At 38.6% G+C, this 27,187-nt stretch overlaps 5 protein-coding genes across 7 annotated transcripts; 1 reads left to right on the top strand and 4 right to left on the bottom strand.

Moving 5' to 3' along the window:
• The first annotated feature begins 67 nt into the window (after positions 1-67).
• Positions 68-5,955, top strand: LOC103432626 (histone-lysine N-methyltransferase EZA1). 3 transcript variants are annotated; one of them, XM_070818545.1, is made up of 17 exons: positions 68-175; positions 539-640; positions 850-1,130; positions 1,297-1,463; positions 1,610-1,694; positions 1,775-1,900; positions 1,990-2,037; positions 2,120-2,188; positions 2,589-3,085; positions 3,176-3,329; positions 3,446-3,666; positions 3,739-3,870; positions 3,996-4,083; positions 4,182-4,229; positions 4,319-4,447; positions 5,233-5,310; positions 5,460-5,955. In XM_070818545.1, exons 4-17 carry the CDS (start codon positions 1,312-1,314, stop codon positions 5,649-5,651), a joined length of 2,019 nt encoding a protein of 672 aa, XP_070674646.1. In that variant the 5' UTR covers positions 68-175; positions 539-640; positions 850-1,130; positions 1,297-1,311; the 3' UTR covers positions 5,652-5,955. The 3 variants fall into 3 exon arrangements, with proteins under 3 accessions (XP_070674646.1, XP_070674644.1, XP_070674645.1); XM_070818543.1 differs by having other exon boundaries at positions 74-175; positions 1,302-1,463; XM_070818544.1 differs by having other exon boundaries at positions 92-179; positions 1,302-1,463.
• Positions 5,932-9,103, bottom strand: LOC103408140 (protein trichome birefringence-like 2). The gene is made up of 4 exons (XM_008347006.4): positions 6,952-9,103; positions 6,680-6,870; positions 6,421-6,579; positions 5,932-6,314 (listed from the first exon to the last, which is right to left on the bottom strand). The coding sequence occupies exons 1-4, from the start codon at positions 8,812-8,814 to the stop codon at positions 6,026-6,028; spliced, it is 2,502 nt and encodes an 833-aa protein (XP_008345228.3). The 5' UTR covers positions 8,815-9,103; the 3' UTR covers positions 5,932-6,025.
• Positions 9,104-9,628: 525 nt separating this feature from the next.
• Positions 9,629-17,154, bottom strand: LOC103432681 (uncharacterized). The gene is made up of 13 exons (XM_029100447.2): positions 15,598-17,154; positions 15,286-15,460; positions 14,794-14,987; positions 14,462-14,620; positions 13,448-14,356; positions 13,186-13,360; positions 12,697-12,890; positions 12,365-12,523; positions 11,279-12,259; positions 10,852-11,026; positions 10,450-10,643; positions 10,190-10,348; positions 9,629-9,995 (listed from the first exon to the last, which is right to left on the bottom strand). Exons 1-13 carry the CDS (start codon positions 16,686-16,688, stop codon positions 9,725-9,727), a joined length of 4,836 nt encoding a protein of 1,611 aa, XP_028956280.2. The 5' UTR covers positions 16,689-17,154; the 3' UTR covers positions 9,629-9,724.
• Positions 17,155-19,416: 2,262 nt separating this feature from the next.
• On the bottom strand, positions 19,417-21,990 carry LOC103432625 (protein trichome birefringence-like 6). The gene is made up of 5 exons (XM_008370824.4): positions 20,935-21,990; positions 20,566-20,758; positions 20,292-20,482; positions 19,947-20,102; positions 19,417-19,869 (listed from the first exon to the last, which is right to left on the bottom strand). Exons 1-5 carry the CDS (start codon positions 21,675-21,677, stop codon positions 19,578-19,580), a joined length of 1,575 nt encoding a protein of 524 aa, XP_008369046.3. The 5' UTR covers positions 21,678-21,990; the 3' UTR covers positions 19,417-19,577.
• Positions 21,991-22,850: 860 nt separating this feature from the next.
• Positions 22,851-26,010, bottom strand: LOC103432624 (uncharacterized). The gene is made up of 2 exons (XM_029100448.2): positions 25,359-26,010; positions 22,851-23,747 (listed from the first exon to the last, which is right to left on the bottom strand). Exons 1-2 carry the CDS (start codon positions 25,795-25,797, stop codon positions 23,200-23,202), a joined length of 987 nt encoding a protein of 328 aa, XP_028956281.1. The 5' UTR covers positions 25,798-26,010; the 3' UTR covers positions 22,851-23,199.
• Positions 26,011-27,187: the final 1,177 nt, after the last annotated feature.

Raw genomic sequence — 27,187 nt, forward strand, 5'->3', positions numbered from 1 at the left:
TCATCTTTCGGGCGTGTATGCCACAACAGCAATCCGTACACGTGTCAGTCACTAAATGGTTTATTACCTTCATTTTCTTAGTCATTTCTTTGTTGAGTCGCACAGGTACACAGCAGAGATGAGCAGAACAGGGACGATGCTGTCCCAAGCTTCCAACTCTGCAACTGAACTCACAGTCAGTCTCTCTCTCTAAACTCTCTCTATCTCTCTCACCTCATCGATCCCTGAATTCTCTGTTTCTTCTCGCGACTTTGGTTCCTGCTTTCTTTTTCTTCCTGTTAAAAACAAAATTTCGATGCTTTTTTTTTTATCAGAATTGTAATTGTTGTGATCAAACAGGGATGAGAATTTATCTTCGGATATCCGGATTGCATTTTTGATATCAAAGCAATGAAATTTCAGAACTTTGTGAGATTAGAAGTCGTAGCTTCTTGTACAGTAGTTGTACATTTTCTCTGCAGCCAAACAGAAAATAGAATCTGATTGTGTTTGATATTGAATTCACGATATGTGTGTACTCTGTGATTTATATGGGCAGAAATTCCATGGAGAAGATCCGAGTGATGGCATCGGAAGTTTGGAGCAGAAGATGCACCAGCTCAAGTTGCAAATTCAAGCAGAGAGGGTGATATCAGTAAAAGTATGTTTTTTCACATACATTTCAATGCCTTGTTTATTTATTCGAAATCGGAATTGTTTAAGAATTGAGTTTAGGAGGAATTGAATTGAGGAGAATCAGAATCCGAGTTCCCATAGAAGCTGTTTGCTAGATTATCTGGAAATGTATAACCGTAATGATTTCACGTTTAGTAAAAGTAAGTTTTGGCATACATTTGTTATACATTTCAGGAAAAAGTTAAGAAGAACAGGGAGAAGGTAGAAGGTTATGTTTCGAAAATTATATCGGAGACATCAAGAGCGAATTTGAATGCTTCGTCATCAGAGCAAAATGGGAGCTTTAAATTGTTTTCTTCAAGAATTGAACAGCCTCTCTGCAAAATCAGTGGATTTGCGCAGGGATATGGTGAGAAAAACTGGATTGAGAATCAAGAGGTGTTATTCTCATCCAGTACCAAGCTCCCACTTGTTGACAAGATACCGCCTTATACAACTTGGATCTTCTTGGACAGGTTTGATTACCCGTTTGCTTAAACGCTTTATGGGGTTTAAAATTTGGACTTGTGACATAATGCAAATCGTAGATTTTTGTGTATGTTTTTGTCCCTGCTTTCTTATGTTGTTAATGTGAAAATTGTTGCTGTTGTGTTTCTCCCATCTCAAATTTTTCTTTCACAGCACAGAAATCAAAGAATGGCTGAAGACCAATCAGTAGTTGGGAGGAGGCGTATTTACTACGATGAAGATGGCAGTGAAGCTCTTGTCTACAGTGGCAGTGATGATGAGGCAGAAGAACCCGAAAAAGTAAAACATGAATTTTCTGCGGGCGAAGATCGAATTCTGTTGTAAGTTCAAATGAGATGTTAGATTTTTAAAGAATCACATCGACTTTTAGAGAATCACATCGACTATGGCTGCTTATGAACTTGCGTAGTCCAATTTTTTTGTAGGAATAAATGAAGGTTTTAAATTTTTCGTATTGAATTTGTAGGATGGCCTTTCAGGAGCATGGCCTAGGCGAGGAAGTAGTGGAAGTTGTGAGGGAGTTTATTGGAGTCCCCATTTTGGAAATCCTGGTAGCTGGCATTAACGTGTGTTTACATTGTTGTTTGGGAGGATTTTGGTGCCTAAATTTTGTGGAATTCTACACTTGCAGGACCGTTATAACACAATCAAGGAAAGGAACCGCGAGAAACGTGAACCCGATGGGTGCATTTCTCTTGATAAGAGTCTTAGTGCTGCCTTAGATTCTTTCGATAACCTTTTCTGTCGCCGTTGCTTGGTATGCGGGTGTCATCTTGCTTGAATTGTTAAATGAAATTACTGGTTTTGCATTTTCTGATATAACTCTCAACTGCTTCTATCTAACAGGTGTTTGATTGTCGTTTGCATGGATGTTCTCAACCTTTAATATATCCTGTAAGCAGCAGTGTTGCTTATATGTGCCAGCTTGCTTGAACTCCATTAATTTATGTCTATTGTGGTATTCTTTCTTTTTCAGAGTGAAAAGTCGCAGTGGTCCGGTCATGACGAGAACCAGGAACCTTGCAGTGATCAATGTTACCTCAGGGTATGGAATTTCCTTTCTTTATTAAAGTTCTGTTACTACTTGAGTCTATTTAGTTAAATTAGTTTCTTTTGTTCTCCTTGAATTTAGTAGTCGGACACTGTTAATCTGATAGATTTTCTTATCATGAACTTGTACAAGTTAAACTTTTTCACCCTCTCTAGGGTTTTGGTGGTGAATTAAGTTAAATGCCGAAATCTCACTAGTTCGGAGCCTGACTACGCTTTTGTTTTCATTCTTTTGTTCAAATCTGAGGCTCACTGAACCTTTCTTTTTTCTTTTCTCCTGATGGACTATAGGGCATATTCATCATGACAATTATGTTTTGTACACTCCATATTTACTTTGGCTTTTGCCACCAGTCATAGGATTTTTAATTCTGACCTCCAGGTTCTTCTTGCAGTTGAGTATAGTAACATCTGAGAGAGAAAGTGCTCCAGGATCATCCATTAGTGCCGAGCGACCAAGTTCTCATGGCTATACAGACCTCACACACAACGAAAGAAGCATTCCTGGAGATGCTGAGACTACAACTTCAGAAACCATTCAGTGTTCTCATATCCTGAAGATGCACAATGAAAATACAGGGAAGCGCAAGGTCATGAAGCATACAGATAAAGTGGCAAAGGACCTAACTATAGTACCTGATGATTTCCACGGTTCTTCTAAGAAACAAAAGAGATTGGATGCTTTGGATTTGGTAACTGCAACTAGTGAACCTATCCCTGTTCGGGTTCACATTTCCAGAGGTGAACCAAGAGATGTAGCCGAAGTGCCCGAACTGAGGCAAACATCCAATTCTACACGTGGACAAGTTGAGGGGATGTGTAGCAGCTCTGAGTGGAAACCAGTGGAGAAAGATTTATACATGAAGGGACTACAGATATTTGGGAGAAACAGGTACTTATTTTTGAATTCGAAATGCCTTACACGGATCGTCATTACACCATTCCGTATCTTTGTACTTAATTGGTAACTTGCGTTCTGCAGTTGCCTCATAGCGAGGAACTTACTCTCCGGATTGAGGACGTGTAAGGAAGTGTCTAGTTACATGCATAATTCTGGATCTTCAATGCCTAACAGATCTGTGGTTGAACCATCGTCATTTATGGAAGACAATGTGAAAGCTGATTTGGATCAGACAGTAGCATCATAGAACTTATCCTCCCTATTTCTTTTTTTACTTATCTCTCTCTCTCTCTCTCTCTCTCTCTCTCTCTCTCTGGTTAAAAAAGGTTAATTTTATTGTACTCGTACTAGGAACAAGAGATGTCGTCAAAGCCACGGTTACTTCGTAGAAGGGGAAAAGCACGGAGGCTGAAGTATTCTTGGAAGTCTGCTGGGCACCCAACAATGTGGAAAAGGATTGCTGATGGCAAAAACGATTCACTTAAACTGTATACGCCATGTGAATGCCAGTCTATGTGTGGAAAGGAATGTTCTTGTATGAGTAATGGAACCTGCTGTGAAAAATACTGTGGGTATGTCTGACTTATCCTAAAAGTAAATTGAATGAAATGCACAGAACCAGTGATTAACTCTTTCAATTTTAGGTGCTCAAAGAGTTGCAAAAATAGGTTCAGGGGATGTCACTGTGCAAAGAGTCAGTGTAGAAGTCGGCAGTGCCCATGCTTTGCTGCTGGGCGCGAATGTGACCCGGATGTCTGTCGTCATTGTTGGATTAGGTAATGAGCTCCATGATGGACCAGCTGATCGAGCTGTTTGAATCATGCACAGAGTGTTCATCATAGAGAGTTTGTTATTTCTTTAGTGGTGATTGTTTTAATTCAAATATAAATGTTTTTTGCAGTTGTGGGGATGGTTCACTAGGCGAGCCACCGAAACAGGGAGATAGTCAGTGTGGTAACATGAGGCTTCTTCTAAGACAACAACAGAGGGTGAGCCATTCCTAGTATTTAGTTAATAAATTACTTCTGTGGTCTGCAAATTTACTTTATGATTTTTTATTGCATACACTGTCTTTTTTTTTCTTCAGATTCTCCTGGGCAAGTCTGATGTTGCTGGTTGGGGAGCCTTCTTAAAGGTTGGAAGATTTCGATGTTTTTGTATGTGGCATCCTATAACTTGAAGTTGATTTTTCTTTTCTCACCATATTAAACCATGTGATTTCAGAACCCCGTAAACAAGAATGATTATCTTGGAGAATATACTGGTGAAATCATCTCGCATCAGGAAGCAGACAAGCGGGGGAAGATTTATGATCGTGTAAACTCATCATTCCTTTTCGACTTGAATGAACAGGCAAGGGAAAATTAATGATTGGCCGCTTTTACATTTGTATTTTAATTTTCTTCGCAAATATGTGATAGAGTATTTATCAAATATAACAAAAAATTAACCATTAATTTCAAAAATGTCACTTTTTATAAAAATTTTCAAATATATCTAAAATTCCATCTAAATAGACACAAATACTCTCAAATTTAACAATCAAATAAATTAAAGGCTTTTTAGGCATAATAATTCGTGATATTGACATAACTCCTTAATCTGGTCATTAATAATTAATGATAATCAATAGTATTGTTCTTGAATTTGTCCATCGTAATTATTTTAGTTTTTTCGTGAAAAATCTGTCCATTACTCTGTTAGTGTGATGATATGGCGCCATGTGAGTCTTACAAATACAATCATACAACGACATGTGGATTAACTTTAAAAACTAGTTTTATATTTAAAACTAAAAATGATATTAGTAAGAAAAAGGACGTTGAAAGCACGATTGAAATTCTACTACTCCCACTTGCGGTAACCGTGGGGATAGGGTTGTGGTGGTAGAGTGTAGAAGTGAAGGTGAGTTGGATCAAAGTTTGAGGCAATGGTAGCTAAAAAGCCTTTAATTTATTTAATTTTAAAATTTTAGGATATTTGTGTCTATTTAAGTGAAATTTTGGATATATTTGAAAGTTTTTATAAAAAGTGACATTTTTTAAATCAACGGTTAATTTTTGGGTATATTTGATAAATACTCTATGTGATACCTATAGGATATAGCTTTACACTGGCATTACGCCTGTTTACTGCAGTATGTCCTAGATGCTTACCGAAAGGGAGACAAGCTTAAATTTGCAAACCACTCATCAAATCCTAACTGCCATGCAAAGGTGATTAAGTAGTCTGTAATTCTCTTGTTTGATGGTTACAATGGTGTGTACTAATACATGTTTGCATATAGGTAATGCTGGTCGCGGGTGTGTGCTAATACATGTTTGATTAGTTATAATGGTGTGTGCTATTACATGTTTGTGTATAGGTAATGCTGGTTGCGGGTGATCATCGAGTTGGCATATTTGCCAAGGAGCATATTGATGCCGGTGAGGAGCTCTTCTACGATTATTGTTATCTATCAGAGGCAGCACCTGTATGGGCTCAAAAACCGGAGGGTTCTAAGAGGGACGATTCATCTGTCTCCCGAGGCAGAGCGAAAAAGCACCAAGCCCTTTGAATGGATAGTTAGCGTGGATGGAGATGTACCTAAGTATCAAGTGTGGCGCATAGCTCGACTCTGGAGGGTTTATCCATGACAACATCCGGGACAAGAATTGTCCTTCTAGGTCAATAAGGCTGTATTGGAAATAAGGTTTTTTTTTTTTTATGGATTTATAGACAATAAGTTTGAATTCTTCTAGCAGTTCGGTATTGTAGTTTGTGTTCGGGAATGCTATCGCAAAGAGGCATGTTGTGATGGTAATAACCGGAAATTCTATGTAAAACATTTCTCGAGATGAAAAAAGGGTTGAATTGATTTATTTTATCTTTTGATAAGATTCTGTACTTATTGAATGAATTTGATAAACAGACAGTGGTTTGCAGTGTGAGTTACTGCAGCAAATGAAAATACAGCAATTCATTCCACATATCAGGAACGCCAGGAAGACACCAATGGCTGCAATCCTGAACCCCTGAAGCATAAGAATTACCATAGACAGATGGATGACCATCTACTCTATATTCTGACAAGCCAGTTATGTTCAACAAAGTCACACGAGTCTTCATCTGCTTAACGACCTGCTCTGCAATTATGTTTCTCTCGTCTGCAATTCGCAAAAGTTCGAGGAGGGGTTCAGTAGCTTCTGTACAGCTCCCGCCTGTATTCCATTGACCTCCCCTGTTCAATGAAGAATTACAAATTAAACACTCTGCGATGCAACTAGTTATATGAAGTTTATATGTGCAGGCAGCATGATCGAAGACAGGAGGAAATGCAAGTTAACCTGAAATGCGTGGGTGATAAACTTCGAAAGAAAACTCGGGTTTTACGCGGATTGATGTTTTTATCAACCCATGACCCCCAGGTCATCATAGCTTTTCTGAGAGCTGTGGAAACATCAAGGTGTGGATGGATTTTGCCACCTTCCTGGTAGAAATTCATCCTGCAAGCTCCAAATTAAGGTCAGGATATTGCGGTTGATGAAATTCAAGTTAATTAACTATAGCATGTATCACTTGCACAAATTCTGTGACTAGACTGACCCAGCATTAGTTTTGTGATCATTCCACCAATGTCCGGTGTCAAATATCAAAATATCAGCTCCTCTCCACCTTGATGAAGCACGATCAATTGCATCGATTTGCAAGGTCTGCACCTGCCTCTGCCCTACTCTTGCTATGCCTTTGTCAACCAAGAAAGGGGACGTATAAAATTCGACTGTACACTTGTAATCCTGTGACAAATTGAACTACTTCAGGTAATGAAATACAAATACGCATGTTAAGGAGTAAATAATGTTGAAGAAGAATAATACCACAAAGGTGAAAGTATATCCCCTCTTTCCTTTGGTGACTCTGAGCCCTCTTATAGCTCCCATTAGCATGCAAACCATGGATTGGCATTGATTCCTATTGAGTGAATCCCCCACGAAAACGAGCCTTTTCCCTCTCATCAGTTCCAGCATTTTCCTTGCATTGAACCTTGGAATGCCACAATCTTCTGGTTGCCACCTCCACTTCATGAAATCTGTGTCTAATCTCCCATTACCTTCACAATTAAAACCTTTTTCGATGAAAGAACAAGAACGATATGTGTACAAAGGATAGCTGTTGTTATCTTTGATCCACCTCCCTTTTGTACTATAATCACATGATCCCCCTAATTTTGTTATGCTCATGTCTTCTTCGACCAGCAGCCCGCCGCTACTGGAAATTTGAGAAGTTTGATCAAGTGAAGTTGTTCTGGTCTTCTTCTTCGTTTTCTTCCTTCCAACCATCCTTTTCCTACTTTTGTCTGCTTCAATCCTGTCTTCAGTCTCGTTCATCAAGTGTGCATTTTGTTGCTCTTCAGTCTTTTTCATCGATGGCATTGGCGTGGCTTCCTCTTCAATCTTCTTGTCACTCAATGCAGCATTTTTCTCTTCAACCTCATTCAACAATGGTGCATTTTTCTCTTCTGTCGCTCTCATCGCTGGCCGTTGTTTCTCTTCAATCTTGTTCTCATTCAATGCAGCATTTTGCTCTTCAGTCTCGTTCAATGATAGCGTTTGCTCTTCAGTCTCGTTCTTCAGTTGCACATTATTCTCTTCACTCTTGTTCAACAACGGCGCATTTTTCCCTTCAGTCTTGTTCATCAGTGTCGTGTCCTGCACTTCAAACTTGTTTACGCTTAACGAAGCATTTTTCTCTTCAACCTCGTTCAACAAAGTCGCATTTTTCTCTTCAATCTCTTTCATCACAGGCCATTGTTGCTCTTCAATCTTTTTTTCGCTCAATTCAGCATTTTGGTCTTCAGTCTTGTTTAACAACGGCATATTTTGCTCAACAGTCCCGTTCAGCAACGATGCAGTATTTCCTTCAGTCTTGTCCAACAATGGCGCATTTTTATCTTCAGTCTCTTTCATTAATGGCCATTGTTGCTCTTCAACCTTGCTTTCGCTCAACGTAGCATTTTGCTCTTCAACCTCGTTCAACAATTGCACATTTTTCTCTTCAGTCTCATTCGTCAGTGGCCATTGTTGCCGTTCAATCTGTTTTTCACTCAATGCAGCATTTTGCTCTTCAGTCTCATTCGTCAATGGAACATTTTTCCCTTTAACCCCATTCGTCAATGCGGCATTTTGCTCTTCGGACTTGTTCCATGGTGTAATATTTTGCTCCACAGCCACAGCTGCTGCACTTTGTTCCTCTGTTTTGAGCTCGTTACCATCTAATTCACCACCACCTCTGTCTTGTTCATCATCATCTGTCTCATTCTCCTTCCTCTGCATCCCGCTAACAAGTGAATTAGTCCCAGAAAAGCTAGAAGCATTTTCAGGTGCACTCAAAGGGTTAGCCGCCAACTTCAAGGTTGAATCTTTCGGAGGAAGACTATCATCTGACGTAACTGCAGAAATATTGCTATTTGAATTACCAGTAGTCAAATTAGTCTCAGCAGATGATGGAACAGGTGGAACAACAGCAGCTATGAAACTCGAAACGGGTGAGGATGTAGTGTTGAACCGGAGACATCTGCTGGTTTCTTGAACCGGCAATGAATTGGGAGGAGCGGTTTTGTTAACCCAAATGATAACGAAAGAGAGAAAGAAGATAGAAAAAGGGATGCTAAAATAAAACACCAACGGTCTAGTTATTCTAGTGGCTGATGATTTAGATGAGAAACTCAGCTGCCTCTTCATGACTACTACTTCTAGGTTTTGTAGTTCTGCTCGCCTAATCCCTCATTTCCCTCGCTGCTGTCGTTAAAAAATGAAAAATAAATACTCTTCTTGAAGAAGAAGAACACAATTCATCAGAAGAAGTAGCAAGACATGTGCAGCATACTTGCAGAAAGCAGTCTTTGGATATTCATGTATTTTGGACCATTTGTTCCATGCAATTGCTGGTTGAATTCTAACCACTTATGAATTTTCTACAAACAACTTGGAGAATGTTGAGGCGTTCGTATTCCACGAAAATGAAAATAAAAACGATAAAAATATACCAAAAAACAAAAGAGATATATGCAGTAGAACATTAAGGTTGTGGTCCGAACTTCTCATGGTCTAGTGGGCGAATGCAGCACAATCCCTAATTTGTAACTTAGCTACCCTTTTGTTTTTCGTTTTGATTTCTTTCGATAATGTTTTCATTGCTAATTAATCAGAAGCTCTAAGGAAAGGGCACATTGATCTTGCTCTTAACGAGGGTTATACGTACTCAAATCAGAGTCTAAGGAGAATCAAAGCTTCTTGTCGATTCCTTCTTTTTTTTTTACACTAGTTCTTTACTTCTTTCCAAAGCATTCAATTTCATCATGTGCTTTCATAACGCAAATTTCTTGACGGATGTTTGCGAAATTGGTTACTACTGATTGTTCTTCTCAAACTTGGAGACGTTTGCTTCCATTGTCAAGCTTTCAGGCTTTAACTTTGATCAGTTCGTTTGATAATCGTTTTAATTTTTAGTTTTTAAAGTGTGCTCTTTTTACTTTTCTCATAAAAACATGTACAGTCAAGAAATTTTCACTCGCATTTCTAGGTGGCCAAAATGTGATTTATTTTTTGTTATCATATAACAGAGTGACCAAATATACTCGGTGTATTTTGGTCATGAGTCACTGAGCAAATGCAGAAACAACAATTCATTCCAGGCATCAGGCAGGCCAGGAAGACACCAATGGCTGCAGTCTTTGATGGCTGTTGGATGAGCATCTATTCTATATTCTGACAGGCTTGTTATGTTCAACAATGTCACATGAGTTTTCATCTGCTTTACGACCTCCTCTAGGACTACATCTTTCTTGTTTGCCATTCCTGAAGGTTTGGGGAGGGGTTCAGTAGCTCCTATACAACTCCGGCTCAATTTCCACTCACCTCCGCTGTTCAATGAAGAATTACAAATTAGAGAACTATGTACTCAGAAAATCATCATAACGTGCACAAGTTGATTGACGTCGCCACACAAATATAAATCATGGAGCAGGATAGATAGTGTACTTGTATTGACTGCTTCATGAACTCGTATTAACCATAAGAACGTACACATAATATTCCAGGAGGCAAAACTAATTACCTGAAATGCGTTGGTGATGAAGTTCGAAAGAAAACTTGGGTTTGGTGTGGATTGATACTTTTATCAACCCATGCTGCCCAGGTCATCAAACCTTTTCTGAGAGCTGTGTGAACATCAAGATATGGATGAATTTTTCCCCCTTCCTGGTAAAAATTCTTCCTGCATGCCTTCATTTGTTAGCTCCAAATTATGTATTTTTCTTTGATCGAACATCAACAAGCATGGTATACGTAGCTACTACTACTCATTATCGAACTCACCCAGAGTTAGTTTTGGAATCGGTCCACCAATGTTCAGTGTCGAATACCAAAATATCAGCTCCTCTCCATCTAGATGAACCCTGATCAATGGCATCAATTCGCAAGGACGTTTGCACCTGCTTCTGCCCTACTCTTTTTGTGCCTTTCTCAACCAAGAAAACGGATGGAGAAAACTCGACTGTAAACTTGTAATCCTGTGCGAAATTTGCAGCATCAGAAATTTAATACATATGGAAAACAACTTGAAAGAGATAATTGGGCATGAGACTCTGAATTTGGCCTGAACTAGATTTCTAGTCCAAAGACCTAAGATCCAATTTGGCCAAATTCAGGGACTAGCTAGTGCTCCAATTTTCTCTAACCTGAAACGAAATGATCGACAATGTAGAGAGAAAGAATTACCACAAAGTAAAAACTGTAAGTCCCCTTGGCATGGGAGATTCTGGGCCTATTGGGATCTCTTATATCTCCCATTAGCATGCACACCATGGATTCAAATTGATTTCTGTTGATTGAATCCCCCACATAAAGTAGTCGTTTACCTCTCATCAGTTCCAGCATTTTTGTTGCATTGAACCTATATATAGATACATCGCACACCAAAATTAAACATAGTAAGTTGAGATTAATCATTGATGTAGGAACACATTAGCAAGATGAAATCTGGCATGAATAGTGATTATGCAGTGAATTGTGTATTTTGAGTCTGCCCTTCCAGTACTACGTCAACCATTGTCGAAATGCAATAACTATGTACATTAATGGAAAACAAATTCGATACCAAGTTTTGAAGAAGGAAATAATTAATTAGCTTGGCCTATGTACTTACCTTGGAATTTCACAATCTTGTGGTTGCCACCTCCACTTGGTGAAGTTTTTATCTATTCTCCCACTGCCTTGACAATCAAAACCTTCATAAATGAAGGGACAGGATCGACGTGTGTACAACGGATAGCTTTCATCATAGACCCACCTCCCTCTTGTACTAAAATCACATCCTCCTAATTTTGTTGTTCTCTTCTTGTTTTCTTCAATGTCTTGCATCCCGCCGCTACTTGAAATTTGAGTAGTACTACTCTTTTGATCAAATGATGTTGCTATGCTCTTCTTCTTCTTCCTCTTTCCCGCCATCCTCTTTTTTATCGGTTTTTCAACCAATACAGCGTTTTTCTCGTCAGTAGTCTTGTTCATCAATGTTGGAGGGTTTTGCTCTTGATCAGCCTTATTCATCAATATTGGAGCATTTTGGACTACACTCTCCCTCTCAATCTTGTTCATCAATGCAGCAGTTTGCTCTTGATCAGTCCTGTTTTCCGATATTGGCGCACTTTGCTCTTGATCGGTCTTGTTCATTAATGACGTCGGTTCATTTTGCTCTTTTGTCATGTTCACCAACGGAACATTGTGGTTCTCAATCTTGTCAAATAAGGTTGCAGCTGGTGCACTTTGAGCAGGGACTATCGTGACGTTAGTAAAAATGTCTGACTCACTGGCGCCTCCGTCTTCATTTTTGACATGTAAATCATTTTGTGCGCCCACTGCTTGGGATACCCTCAAATGAAGATATAACAATTCATTCCATACATCAGGAATGCCAGGAAGGCACCAATGGCTGCAATCTCTGATGTCGGATGGATGAGCATCCATTCGATACTCCGACAAGCTCGTTGTGTTCAACAAAGTGACTCGAGTCTTCATCTGCCTTAGGACCTCCTCTACAATTACATCTTTCTCGTTTACAATTCCTGAAGGTTGGAGGAGGGGCTCACTAACTCCTACACAACTCTGCCGTAAATTCCATTTTCCTCCGCTGTGATCAATCAACAATTTTACAAATTAACCACTCATTAATAAATTGTCATGTAAGAACACCAATACACGTACTACTTCAATCAACATTAAATAATTAGATAACCTGAAGTGCGTTGGCGATGAAGTTCGAAAGAAAACTTGAGTTTTTCTTGGATTGATGTAATTATCAACCCATGATGCCCACGTCATCAAACCCTTTCTGAGAGCTGTGAGAACATCAAGATATGGATGAATTTTTTCACCTTCCTGGAAGAAATTAACCCTGCAAATGCAATGCATGCAGTCATAAGTACTTAAGCTCCAAATGTCAGGATAATCCCAATTAAGAAATTTAATTTAATTATCAGACACAATTAAAACGATCGAGTTAACATAGCTCAGTTGTTCTAAGGGGTGGGTACAACTAAAAGTCATTCATATATTATTGGAGCTTACCCGGCATTAGTTTTGAATTCGACCCACCAATGTTCGGTGTTGAATACCAAAATATCAGCTTCTCTCCATCGATGTGAACCGTGATCAATGGAATCAATTCGCAAGGACGTTTGCTCCTGCTTCTGGTCTACTCTTGTCATGACTTGTTCAACCAAGAAAACGGACGGATAGAATTCAACTTTACACTGGTAATCCTGTGAAAAAAAAAGTACGTACATCAGAAATTTAAATACATACAACATTCTAAATATTTATTAACCTTAAATGAAACAGCAATGTAAATATAGCAATACAGCATAGAGAAGAGAAGAATATACAAAGAAGGGAAAGTGAAATATTTTCCGCACATTCATTTTCCGTTCTTCACACACTAGTTTATTTTGTCCCTTGATTATCCTCTAATTTATTCAATCCAAGTGTCAGAAATAAACATGGGAGTGCATGGGGAGAAAATAGGTTTGCGGGAATCAATTCCCTGTGAAGAATTACCACAAAGACGACACTATAGCTTCCTCTCTTTCTGATGAATCTGGGCTTATTTGGATTTCTTTTATCTCCGACAAGCATGCACACCATAGATTGCCATTGATTCTTATTGATTGAATCGCCCACAAACACTAGCCTCTTCCCTCTGATAAATTCTAGCATTTTTCTTGCGTCGAACCTATACATGCATACATAATTAAAATCCCAATTAGCTAGCTAGCTTAATCAAATTGAAATAGTGATGAAGAACTAATTAGAAGGTTACCTTGGAATGTCACAATCTTGTGGTTGCCATCTCCACTTAGTGAAGTTTTTGTCTAATCTCCCATTACAACTAAAACCTTCTTCTATGAACGGACATGAACGACTTGTGTACAACGGATAGCTCTCGTCTTCGACCCACCTCCCTCTTGTACTAAAATCACATCCTCCTAATTTAGCTATTTTCTTGTCTTCTTCGACCAACAGCGGTCCGCTACTTGAAATTTGAGTCATCTGATCAAATGAAGTTGCTCTGGCCTTCTTCTTCTTTCTACTCTTAGCTTGAACCGTTTTTTCACTCAATGCAGCTGCATTTTGCTCGTCCGTCTTGTTCATCAAAATTGGAGCATTTTGCTCTTCAGTCTTGTTCATCAACGGTGCATTTTGCTCCTCGGTTGTGTTTGCCAACGGCGCAGTTTGCTCTTCATGAGTGCGGTTCAATGGAGCATTTTGCTCTACAGTCGTGTTCAAGGATGGAACATTTTGGTCTTCATGAGTATTTGTCTCAATCTTGTCAATTAAGATTGCAGCTGATGGAATTTGTTGTGCCGGCACTGCTGTGAAGTTACTATCAATAATAATATCAGACTCGCTGGCGCCTCCGTCTTCATTTTTGACATGTAAATCATTTTGTGCGCCCACTGCTTGGGATACCCTCAAATGAAGATATAACAATTCATTCCATACATCAGGAATGCCAGGAAGGCACCAATGGCTGCAATCTCTGATGTCGGATGGATGAGCATCCATTCGATACTCTGACAAGCTCGTTGTGTTCAACAAAGTGACTCGAGTCTTCATCTGCTTTAGGACCTCCTCTACAATTACATCTTTCTCGTTTACAATTCCTGAAGGTTGGAGGAGGGGCTCACTAACTCCTACACAACTCTGCCGTAAATTCCATTTTCCTCCTCTGTGATCAATCAACAATTTTACAAATTAACCACTCATTAATAAATTGTCATGTAAGAACACCAATACACGTACTACTTCGATCAACATTAAATAATTAGATAACCTGAAGTGCGTTGGCGATGAAGTTCGAAAGAAAACTTGAGTTTTTCTTGGATTGATGTAATTATCAACCCATGATGCCCACGTCATCAAACCCTTTCTGAGAGCTGTGAGAACATCAAGATATGGATGAATTTTTTCACCTTCCTGGAAGAAATTAACCCTGCAAATGCAATGCATGCAGTCATAAGTACTTAAGCTCCAAATGTCAGGATAATCCCAATTAAGAAATTTAATTTAATTATCAGACACAATTAAAACGATCGAGTTAACATAGCTCAGTTGTTCTAAGGGGTGGGCACAACTAAAAGTCATTCATATATTAGTGGAGCTTACCCGGCATTAGTTTTGAATTCGACCCACCAATGTTCGGTGTTGAATACCAAAATATCAGCTTCTCTCCATCGATGTGAACCGTGATCAATGGAATCAATTCGCAAGGACGTTTGCTCCTGCTTCTGGTCTACTCTTGTCATGACTTTTTCAACCAAGAAAACGGACGGATAGAATTCAACTTTACACTGGTAATCCTGTGAAAAAAAGAAAGTACGTACATCAGAAATTTAAATACATACAACATTCTAAATATTTATTAACCTTAAATGAAACGGCAATGTAAATATAGCAATACAGCATAGAGAAGAGAAGAATATACAAAGAAGGGAAAGTGAAATATTTTCCGCACATTCATTTTCCCGTTCTTCACACACTTGTTTAATTTGTCCCTTGATTATCCTCTAATTTATTCAATCCAAGTGTCAGAAATAAACATGGGAGTGCATGGGGGGAAAATAGGTTTGCGGGAATCAATTCCCTGTGAAGAATTACCACAAAGACGACACTATAGCCTCCTCTCTTTCTGATGAATCTGGGCTTATTTGGATTTCTTTTATCTCCGACAAGCATGCACACCATAGATTGCCATTGATTCTTATTGATTGAATCGCCCACAAACACTAGCCTCTTCCCTCTGATAAATTCAAGCATTTTTCTTGCGTCGAACCTATACATGCATACATAATTAATTAAAATCCCAATTAGCTAGCTAGCTTAATCAAATTGAAATACATAATTAAAATCCCAATTAGCTAACTAGCTTAATCAAATTGAATAGTGATGAAGAACTAATTAGAAAGTTACCTTGGAATGTCACAATCTTGTGGTTGCCATCTCCACATTGTGAAGTTTTTGTCTAATCTCCCATTACAACTAAAACCTTCTTCTATGAACGGACATGAACGACTTGTGTACAACGGATAGCTCTCGTCTTCAACCCACCTCCCTCTTGTACTAAAATCACATCCTCCTAATTTAGCTATTTTCTTGTCTTCTTCGACCAACAGCGGTCCGCTACTTGAAATTTGAGTCATCTGATCAAATGAAGTTGCTCTGGCCTTCTTCTTCTTTCTACTCTTAGCTTGAACCGTTTTTTCACTCAATGCAGCTGCATTTTGCTCTTCCGTCTTGTTCATCAAAATTGGAGCATTTTGCTCTTCAGTCTTGTTCATCAACGGTGCATTTTGCTCCTCGGTTGTGTTTGCCAACGGCGCAGTTTGCTCTTCATGAGTGCGGTTCAATGGAGCATTTTGCTCTACAGTCGTGTTCACCGATGGAACATTTTGGTCGTCATGAGTATTTGTCTCAATCTTGTCAATTAAGATTGCAGCTGGTGGAATTTGTTGTGCCGGCACTGCTGTGAAGTTACTATCAAAAATAATATCTAACTCACGGCTGCCGCTGTCTTCTTCTTCTTCTTCTTCTTCTTCTTCTTCTTCTTCTTCGTCATGTAACTCATGTTGCAGTACTGCCACTGCTTGGGCTTCGTTCTCAAAATAGCTAGAAGAAGCATTTTCAGGTGTACTGGAAGGGGTGTCCGTCAACTTCAAGACTGATAAATCTTTCGAAGGACTATTTTCTGTAACGGAAACATTATTTTTATCGATAAAATCATCTCCGGTAGTTAAATTAGTTGGATGATCAGCAGCTGGAAGAGGTGGAACTGTGGCGGCTAAGGGTGATGGTGTGAAACCGAAAACGATGGAGGATGTGTTGAAATACTCGAGACAATTGGTGGTTGGTTGGGCGGGCAATGGAATGTTGGAAGGAGAGGATATGTTGACCCAAATGAGAACGAAAGAGAGAAAGATGATAGAGGAAGCGATGCTAAAATAAAAAACTAAGGATGTAGTTGGTAATGTAATGGAAAAAATGCTCAGCTGCGGCCTCTTCATAACTAAACGTACGTACTCTCCTCAGCTTTTTTCTTCAATGGAGAAAAGGAGTCAATGGGAAGGAGGTCTTCAGTGAGATTTCGTAGGTGTCTGTCTGTGTGTGTTTGATCAATGTCCCTACTAGCTATAGAGGAAGACACAAATAATTCAGAAAAAAAATTCTTCTAGTATGCTGAGTTGCTGAATGTGAGTTGTTCATGAAAAACCATCTCGTCACTTGAGTTGTAAAAGACGTTAGGCGCAAATTGGGTGGCAGACTGGAGCCTAGCGCCTAGGTGACTAGGTGGCCTAGACGGATTTAAATAAACTTATTATATGTCAAATAAATAATTATGTTGGGATACATAAATTGAAAAATAGAATGAAATATATATTAGAAAGTATTAGAACATATTGAAAACATGGGGAATTAGAATACAATGAGTGTTCATCGAAGTATTTAACAAGTATCTTACAATTTATTTATAAAAAATGCAAAATAAAAGTTATGTATTTTATATCTTAGTGAGAGTGACGACCTAAGTGGGTGCCTAGGGGGGTTGCTAAACGGGTCTAGTTTGATGCTTAAGTAAGTCTAAGTACCATTTTTTAATTTTCAAATACATAAGAATTAATCGGAATTGTAGCCGGCCGTCTAGCGCTGTTATATGTAAGAAGGGCTTGGGATTTAGAGATAGCGTTGTAGGTAAGGTAAGGTAAGGTATTGGCTATAGCGGATGAGGTGCGAGTGTTGTTGCGTGCATTGGAATGTTGTGGCATGCATGAAATGGCTTCTTTTGGCGCCATTTCTCTTGACGTTGGTGAATAGTGAAAGGAACACGTCCGTCTGCATGTTGGAGTTGGACCATTTGTCCCATATGTGACCACTTGTTAATTAACCACAGACGACATAGAATATATTTTCTACAAGGCATTTTCATCCTCACAAAATTAAAAAAGGAAGAACTAAAAGACATAATTGTATAGTTAAAAACAATTCGGAAGGAAGAATTAAAAGACATAATTGTATAGTTACAAACAACTCAGAGTAAATTTTTGTATGAAATTTATGTTCACTATTAGAATATGAGCACCAAACGCAAGTTCAATTTGTAATTTATGTTCACTACTACTATGTGAACATCGAACACAAACTCAATTCATAACAGAAGAAAGATTATCAATATTACTGCCAAAGCAAAACTTTTTTTTCGATGTGAAACAACTCTCAATATCCATAACCACGGCTCCACCGTTCACAAATAAATAGGTTGAAAAATGAATTGAATTAGATTGAAATTTCTATCCTCGATGGAGTCGGTGTTTGTGTTGGGAATAATATCAATATTCACCACGAGATGTATGGATCATAACCCTATTGTCTAATGTTTTATGGACAAAAACATTGAGCATGCCGGAATTTGGGAGTGATCTGGTGGCCCAAGGGAGCAACACCAACACCTAGTCTGTAGTTTAGTGAATTATTATTTTGTTTATTGTTTTGTTTGATGCCCATTTCTATTCATGGGCACGTAGAATGTTCAACTCTGACAAAACTGAACGACAAGGGCATGTAAGGCGGAATTTAAGATATGATTTGTCATTTGATTTGGAGAATGAACCCGTCAACATGTACTCCTATTTTTATCCTTCTCATACAAACTTTTTCGCATGCAATCAATATTTAGTCCAGTGGAAATACGGTAGAATTCTAAGTCAGATTTGCTCTCTGATCTTAAATTCGAGGCATGAAGCTAGCAAAAACACTGATGATTCCCTGGTTAAAAGCCTTAAAAAGACGTGCAATTTGAATGTGGTTAGGTGACCAAAATTTCATTTTTTCATAAATATTTGACGCGTGTTAAAATGATGATATAAGAAAATTTATTCGTACTTAGAGTATAGTAGTTAGAATAACTTTATTAAACAAGGGCAGTAAAAGCCCAAAACAACTTTTAGGTAAAAGTCCAGCCCAACTTAATATATGCCAACTCAACGTTCTAAGACCTTGGTTGAGACATTTAGTATTACAGTCTAATAATATTACTCTTCATTTGTAAGTGAGAGGTCTTAGATTCGATTATTGTCAAAGGAAAATTTGTATCACATTATTGCTAGTCAATTGTGAGGCTAAGCTCACCCTCTTCTTCCTTAGTATAGATAATATCGTTTATTCAAAAAATAAACACCTTCTTGGTCGAAAGGCAGCAAGATAAATCTACTATTTACTTAGGAGTAATGCTAGGTACAATAAATTTGTAGACTAAATTTGCAAACTAAATAATGCGTTAGCACCAAAAAATAAGGTAATGATATGGAGACTTAATTTGATGACTAAAATTTGTAAATTAAATGACATGGAAGTTAATGATTGGATTATTACTTAAAGCGTTGATAAACGTACTCATTTTTTATCAGCAATACATCATTTAGTTTATATGTTTTATCTACAAATTTAGTCCACCTAATATTACTCTAAAAAAATGGGCACGATAATCAACAATTAAATAATAATCTAATTATTATTTTTTGTTATTTAGTTTACAAAATTTAATCTTCCTAACATTACTCTTTACTTAGGGTTCCTCCTTCGCATTCAAGGGACCAAAAGGCCAAGTGTGAGACACAACGGAAGAAAAAAAAAAATCAATAGCCCCTTTATGACAGAAGATGGAAACCAAAATTACAAGCTACCTAGTCAGCCATGCAGCAAAGTGAACAAATTTATAACATGTTTACTTCTCACACATTTCTTTTAACTTTTGATCGTCGGATCGAATGAATTAAAAGCTCAATGGCTAAAAATAACAATGAGTGTGTGGGAGGTAAAAATGAGTGTGAATAGCAATATATCCTTGAAAGGAAGAATTATATACAAGTCAGATGAAACAAAAACCGGTTTAGCCTCAATTACTGCAGCAAATGAAGAAACAACAATTCATTCCATGCATCAGGAATGCCAGGAAGACACCAATGACTGCAGTCTTGAATCCCCGACTTTCTAGAATTTCTTCCATATATAGACGGATGACCATCGATTCTGTATTCGGACAAGCCGGTTATGTTCAAGAATTTCACAGGAGTTCTCATCTGCTTTATGACCTCTTCTGCAATTGTATTCTTCTCAGAGTAAGAAGAGCTCGAAGTTTGGAGGGGTTGGGTTGCTTCCTTACAACTCCCACCCGAATTCCATTGACCTCCCCTGTTCAATGAGTTATAAATTAATCAGCAACTGACTTGCACAAGTTTAGCATTGCTGCAATTTGAACACAAGCTAACCTGAAATGGGATGGTGCTGAACTTCGAAAGAAAACTTGGGTTTTGCGATTGAAGTGTTTATCAACCCATGATCCCCAAGTCATCAAAGCTTTTCTGAAAGCCGCGGAAACATCAAGCTGCGGATGAATTTGGCCCGCTTCCTGGTAGTAATTAATCCTGTTACAAGATTCAAAGATCAGGTTTCCCATTCAAGATACTTAATAGATGTATCACTTGCATACTGTAAACATGTCATTTTTCAGTTTTAACCCATCATCAGATTTCAAGACGAGTACAATCTCCCAACAACGAGCATGGTACCCTAGATCCTGAAAAGCTTGATAATAGTTCGGTAATGGAACTGACCCGGCTTTAGTTTTGTAATGGGTCCACCAATGAGCAGTGTTGAATACCAAAATATTAGCTCCTCTCCATCTAGATGATCCATGATCGATGGAATCAATTCGCAAGGTTTGCACCCGCTTCTGACCTACTCTTCCCTTGCCTTCATGAACCAAGAAATGGGACGCATAATATTCAACTGTGCACTTGTAATCCTATATAAAGAACACTACTTCAGAAACAAAACACATAATAATAACCTGCAAATTAAACAGCAGAGAACAATCTGAAGAATTACCACAAATTTGAAACTGTAATTCCCCTTCTCTTTGGTTATTCTACGCCTATGCGTCTCATAGACCCTAGTTGGATCTCTTACAGCTGACATCAACATGCACATCATGGATTCCCATTGATTCCTATTGATCGAATCCCCCACGAAAACTAGTCTTTTCCCTCTCATCAATTCCAGCATTTTCGTAGCATTGAACCTAGGGCACGTGCAAGCATACACTACTTCAACAATCATGATTGCAGTTTATCTAACTACATTGTTATGTCCAGGCCAAAATACCAAAGCTTAAACAATCAATTCATCGTATATTTCTCGGGAAAAAAAAAATTGCTTTTCTTTCAAGTAAATTAAAGGACTGGAGATAGAAACTACCTTGGAATGTCACAATCTTGCGGTTGCCACCTCCACTTCATGTAGTCTTTATCTTTTCTCCCATTGGCCTGACAATTAAAACCTTCATCTATCAAAGGACAGGACACATTTGTGTACAGAGGATAGCTCTCATCATATACCCACCTCCCTCTTGTAAAATCACACCCTCTCACTCTCTTCTCTTCAACCACTCCATCACTTGAAATTTCAATCTTTTTCAGTGCAGCATTTTGCCCTCCAGTCCTATTCAATTCGGCATTTTGCCCTCCAGTCCTATTTAATTCAGCATTTTTCCCTCCAGTCCTATTCAATTCAGCATTTGGCTCTTCAGTACTCTCAATCTTCAGAAACAGGATTGCCGGAGCACTTTTCTCCATCGATGTGAAGTTACCATTTAGCCCACCGCCTGCTCCGTCTTCGTGTTCTGCAACTTGGGATTCGTTCTTCTTCTTCTGCAAATCAACTGTAAGTGAAGCCCCAGAAAACCCAGATGCATTTTCCGGTTTACTCAAATGGGCACCTTCCAAGATCGAATCTTTCAGAGCATTTACTGATAAATTTCCACTGAAGTCGGTCATAGTCTGAATAGCTACGGACGGGAAGTGGGTTTCTTGGGGGATTGAAGGGGTGGATTTAGTAAGCCAGATGGTAAAGAAAGTGAGAAAGATTAGAGATGAAGAGATGGTGAAAGAAAACACCAAGAATCTGGTGGGTTTGAAAGAGAAACTTCTCTGCCTTTCCATAATTTCTGAATTTCTCAGTGGGACTGAGGAGTCATTGGGAGAGTGTTGGGAGATTTTTGGTAGATTTGGGATGCGGGAAAAGGAAAAGAATTAGGAAATGAAATTAGTGAAGGAAAATGCATGTGCAGAGAAGTTTGCAGATTTGAGAGCGTGAGAAGTTAGTGTGCTGAGAGCAAAGGAGCAGTTGCTAATTGGGAAAGTGGGGTGGTTAATTACTTGTGAAAAAAATAGTTTTATGAAATTGACAACATAACTACATTTCTACGTGTGAAATAACATGTATAGCCTCGTCTGATATCGGTTAGTAGTACGTGTCACTCGATTTTAAATGCATGGTCAGAGGAGCGTACTATGTCTTTTTAACAAACATCATTTTTTTAGTTAGGAGGGAGAATGAGCGGTAGAAATCTACATTCGTTAGAGTAGTTAGGTATAATTGTTTTTTATCACTGCGTTATATTATATGTTTTGCAATCTACTCAATTTGTTTAATTTATAGAACACATATGAAAGGGGAAAGTGATCAAGCTTCAAAAAGTTGCAAATCATAACACTTCTAGCTCATGTTAACAAGATGTCAAAATCAGAGCATTAGACTCTCATTTTCTGGTTGGAAAGTGATTTTTATACACTATTATCCTCTTGATTTCACCTTGTTGTAAATGTCATCGGAAAATCTGAAAATCGCCAAATACATACACAATGCCTACAGTTATCTTTCATAAGTCGTCTCGTATTCACGAGAGATTTTTCAGTGTATTGAGTACATGGTCCGTACATCAAATTTCATAATACAAGTAGTTGGATATTTAAAAATAAATTAAAAATTAAAAAATCAACCACTTGTATAATAACACTTAATCAACCACTTATACAGTGACATTTGATCAACCACTTGTACAATGACACTTGATCAACCATTTATACAATGACATTTGATGAATCGAATGGTGTTCTGTATTTACAATAAATGCAGATATGGATTGAGTTGATATTCCTGATGAGATTGTCCATTTCCTACCACGTGAGTCATGAGTCGTGACAATGTTTTTTTGTTGGGATTAACAGCTGTATGGGTCGTAGCCCTTAATGGCTTTTGGACCCAAACACATTGTCGTGTAGCAAAAGGAGGCGACGCTTTGTTTTCTACTTTAAAAAGGAAAAGAAAAAGAATTTTAAATACAGGCCCACAAGAAGCCCAAACATCTCATTTATAAACCAGGCCCGTTTATGTTCAACCCACGAGAAGAACAAGGGAAAGTAGGAAGCCCAACCCAAATACAAGGATCGTTTACGGTAGGAATAAAACAAACCAAAAGAGAGAATGGGAGACAATGGAAGCCGGGAATCCCCCTCTCGGATGATTCCAAAGTTACAGAGGCTATTCATGGACGACGCGCCTATCCGCTCAAAACGTAGAAATGTGGTTTACTGATGTAGAAATCAAATTGAAACTCCGTAGACAACATCTAATCTACATATGAATACGATGGCGGTTGTGGAGTTGAGACAAGTCCAGCTTTCAGGCAGAAAAGACTGCCTCAACGAGGGCATGCGTCTTCTTGGGGTATCCCATGCCAACCATGTGGCTGAGATACACCTTCCCGTCCTTCACGGTTGCTGCTGTGGCCAACCGATGCCTTGGGCCTGAGAATTTTCCCACAACGGAAGCTGTCTCCCACCCGTCAGAGCTCTCCACTAATCTACCAGAAGGGTTGCCGGCAACTACAACCTTGGTGGGAGATAGGAGCTCTAGACCATCCCCAAATGTTAGCGGTCCTCCAGCTACCTCAATGAGCTTCACTTCCTCTCCCTTTGCTAGATCAATCTTCAACAATTTACCACTGAAAGTGTGAATAACTATCAAGTAGCCATCTGGGTGGTAAACGATTCCGTTTAGGCCAACCAAGTTTTTGTACCACTCCTTTGCTTTGAAGAGAGGGTTTCTAATTGTAGAGAGGAGCTTCCCGTCAGCTCCAACCTTCCAAATTTTACTGGCTGTGCAATCTGTCACATATGCATTACCTTCTGCATCAACTGCAACATCATCTGCGAATGATTTCTCATCACCTACATCAACAGAAAAAACGGAGAATGGGATGTGAATCATATCTATAAACTGTAATAACGATTTTGACAATAAACATTAATCCACACCAATCAAAGGATGCAAGAATGTGTCGACATGGATAAAAAATGCTTGAACAATTTCAAGCTTCAAGGGGTCTACATAGTTTACTTCGTCCATATTTTTCAAATCTCAATACATGACTAATAAACAAACTTGGCCACATTGTACTTAGTTTAGTCTCTTTAAACTGCCAACTTAGTGGGTGAGCCATCCAAAGAGGACCTTAGAAGAAACTTTTTTATATCTTAGTCCAGTTTTCATCTTTGGGTGGTGTTAGATAGAGTCCACTCACAAATATTTGACCTACAGTCAAAAGTGAACAGCTTCAATAAATCGAATCTCTCTTGATTAGTCATTTAAACACCAATTAGCGCTTGAGTAATTGACAGGTATACTACATTTGCTAACCACATCACCAACCACATCTTGCGAGTCTATTGTGAACTGTACCGCTGATAGATATGTCTCATGTTGTGTGTGAGAGATGAGGTAACCAATATTTGTAGTAAAAATGGTACGAATAGTTTTAGTAGTGGTGCTTACAATTAGTGGAATAACAAAAGTACATAAATACACTTCGACTAATACTAACACGTAACAACCCCATGTCTCTCGTCTCTTTCAAGTAATGCGGTGCCTACGGCAATAACTCACCGATTCCTTGTAGTCTACCCATCTGTCTCTATTCTTACATAACTTAGGATTTGTTTGGAAGTGCTTTTAAAATGACTAAAACCGTTTTTAGAGAAAATGTTTTTGAGTTCCACAAGTACTTTAAGTGCTTCTTAGAAGAAAACACTTCAAGTGCGTGTCCAGGATTCACTTGCATTTTTACTAAGAATTAGTTCCAAAACAATTTTCATCAAAAACATTTTCAATCATTTTAAAAACACTTCCAACGAGGCCTTAAATAACCCCCCAACCACATCTACGATTGTTTAAAATAAAATAAAAATGATAACAGGTGGACCTGCCTATGTGTAAAGATTCATTAGTTTGATCAACAACCATTAGTCTCACTACCACCAACCAAAATATTTAAAGAAGACAAACAATAGCGCACCAACCACTTCTATCGCAAAAATAAAAGCATACCATAACCAGATTTAATCAGAACTTACCAGACAACACCATAAAAGTTATTGTTCAGAAATAAATCCTACCAATCTATGCTTTTACATTCAAACATACTTGACCACTAATCGGATAGATAGGTTTAGCTACTTTTGTGGCTGCTACCTGAATTGAAGCAAATGTCCCCTGGTGGATGGCATACCAAAACTCAAAGGCGCGTATGGAAAAGCACTTGATCATAAGCGTTTTCACTAAAAGCGCTTATATTAGAAGCAAATCGACCTTTTTTAATAATAATTCAACTATATTTCCAAATTTTCAAGGCAAAAATACAAGCTTTAGTAAGTGAAATTTAATCCAGACCGTCCGTTGACGTGGGGTTTACCCACCATCAACCAGAGAAAGCGGTAAAAATGAAAGTAAAACAAACGGGTAACGGGCCAGATGAAGATCAACGATCAAAAAGAGGAACTTACTTGGGCCGCTGAGTTGAGTGAGAAACACCCGTTCCCACGTGGACAAGTCGTAGGCCGCCAGCGCACTATATAAGTTGCCCTTGACGTCAGCAGTGGCAACGAGGAGGCGATTCCTGGGCCGGTCGATGAGGAGTCCGAGCGAAGCATTTCCGGCCAAGTCAACGTGTTTGACCACGGGGACTTCCACCAGAACCGCATCGGGATCGTCGTTGGGCACCGTTACTTGGCCGATTCCGCCGTCTATGAAGGAGACAAGGAAGCGACGGTTGAGATCGTCCCACTTGGCGCACTCGCGGAACCAGCTGGTGCTGTGGTAGTGGTAGACGTGGGTGGCGGGTTTGGCGACCTCGAGGGAGATGAGGTAGGCGATGGGGACGGCGGAGAGGAGGAGGAAGAGGAGGAGGAATTTGGGGGAGCAGAGGGCGGAGCAGCAAGCCATGTTTGAATTCCTTGAAAGTGTTGACTGCTGCTGGGGTTTTTGGGTGAAGGAGTGATGTCGCTTTGTGTTCCTTTTCAAATAAAAAGAAGATGATGAAATGCAAATTGCAAAGGGTGAAAAGAACGAGGTGAGTGATTTTTTACTAGAAACATTGTGGTCCCCACCGTGAACATTTTCTTTTTAACGAAACAATAAGGGAAATTATATTCACACGCATCAAATTATTTCTCTCACATTTTTTTAATTTTTTTAATATTTTTTACACATCACTAATATTTGATAAAAAAATATTTAAAAATTAAAAAAGTGTGAAAGTAACTTATAATGTATGAATATAATATCCCAACAATAATACGTGCGAGGAAAAGATGAGGGAAAGAAAAATAATACATAGAAAATCATGAATCCAGAAAGTAATATCAGAAAATGAATGGAAATGAGATCAAGAATTTGTTACAGTCAATCAAATTTTTTTTGTTTCTCCGGTGTTTGCATCGGGAAGTGATAAATCGGGTAAAGAATAAGATCGAAATTAGCAAAGACATTTTTCCTAATAAGGTGAGGATGTCCTCATTAGATGGGCAGGTCTACAAATATTCTTAGACGTAGCCTAACATCATGAAGGTTTGAGCAACTGATTACAACATCATTAAGCTCTTCCGTTCGTGGTAAAGATGAGGAAAAGAAAAATAATACATAGAAAATCATGAATCCAAAAAGTAATATCAGAAAATGAATGGAAATGAGATCAAGAATTTGTTACAGTCAATCAAATTTTTTTTGTTTCTCCGGTGTTTGCATCGGGAAGTGATAAATCGGGTAAAGAATAAGATCGAAATTAGCAAAGACATTTTTCCTAATAAGGTGAGGATGTCCTCATTAGATGGGCAGGTCTACAAATATTCTTAGACGCAGCCTAACATCATGAAGGTTTGAGCAACTGATTACAACATCATTAAGCTCTTCCGTTCGTGGTAAAGAAGAAAAATCAAAGGCATTAAAGATATGATTACTTGTCAAATTATATCTCTAATACTCTCATAAATTTAAGATCAGCTCAAACAAGTAAGGAATATTCATCACATTCAATTAAGAATGTCACTATGATCATCTCAAGATATTATCTCGTAATTAAAATCTTTGAGATTATTCTTTCCTCACCTTCGCCAATGGAAGACAAAACCCTACACCTAGACCGACCATCTCCCTTTAAATACCCTATTTCCACCAAATTCTGTTAAGCTTGTGTTACGCGCTTAAGCTCCAAAACTCACTCTTTTAGAAAAAACTAACTTAGGCATCGGATATCCATTGGCCAAACTCTTTACCTCGTGGGGTGAGGAAGTGGGGTGGGGTGAGGCTTTGGCCTTGATCAAATTTTGTAGGCACA

The sequence above is a fragment of the Malus domestica genome, chromosome 03 (assembly GCF_042453785.1).
Source record: "Malus domestica chromosome 03, GDT2T_hap1".
NCBI lineage: Eukaryota > Viridiplantae > Streptophyta > Magnoliopsida > Rosales > Rosaceae > Malus > Malus domestica.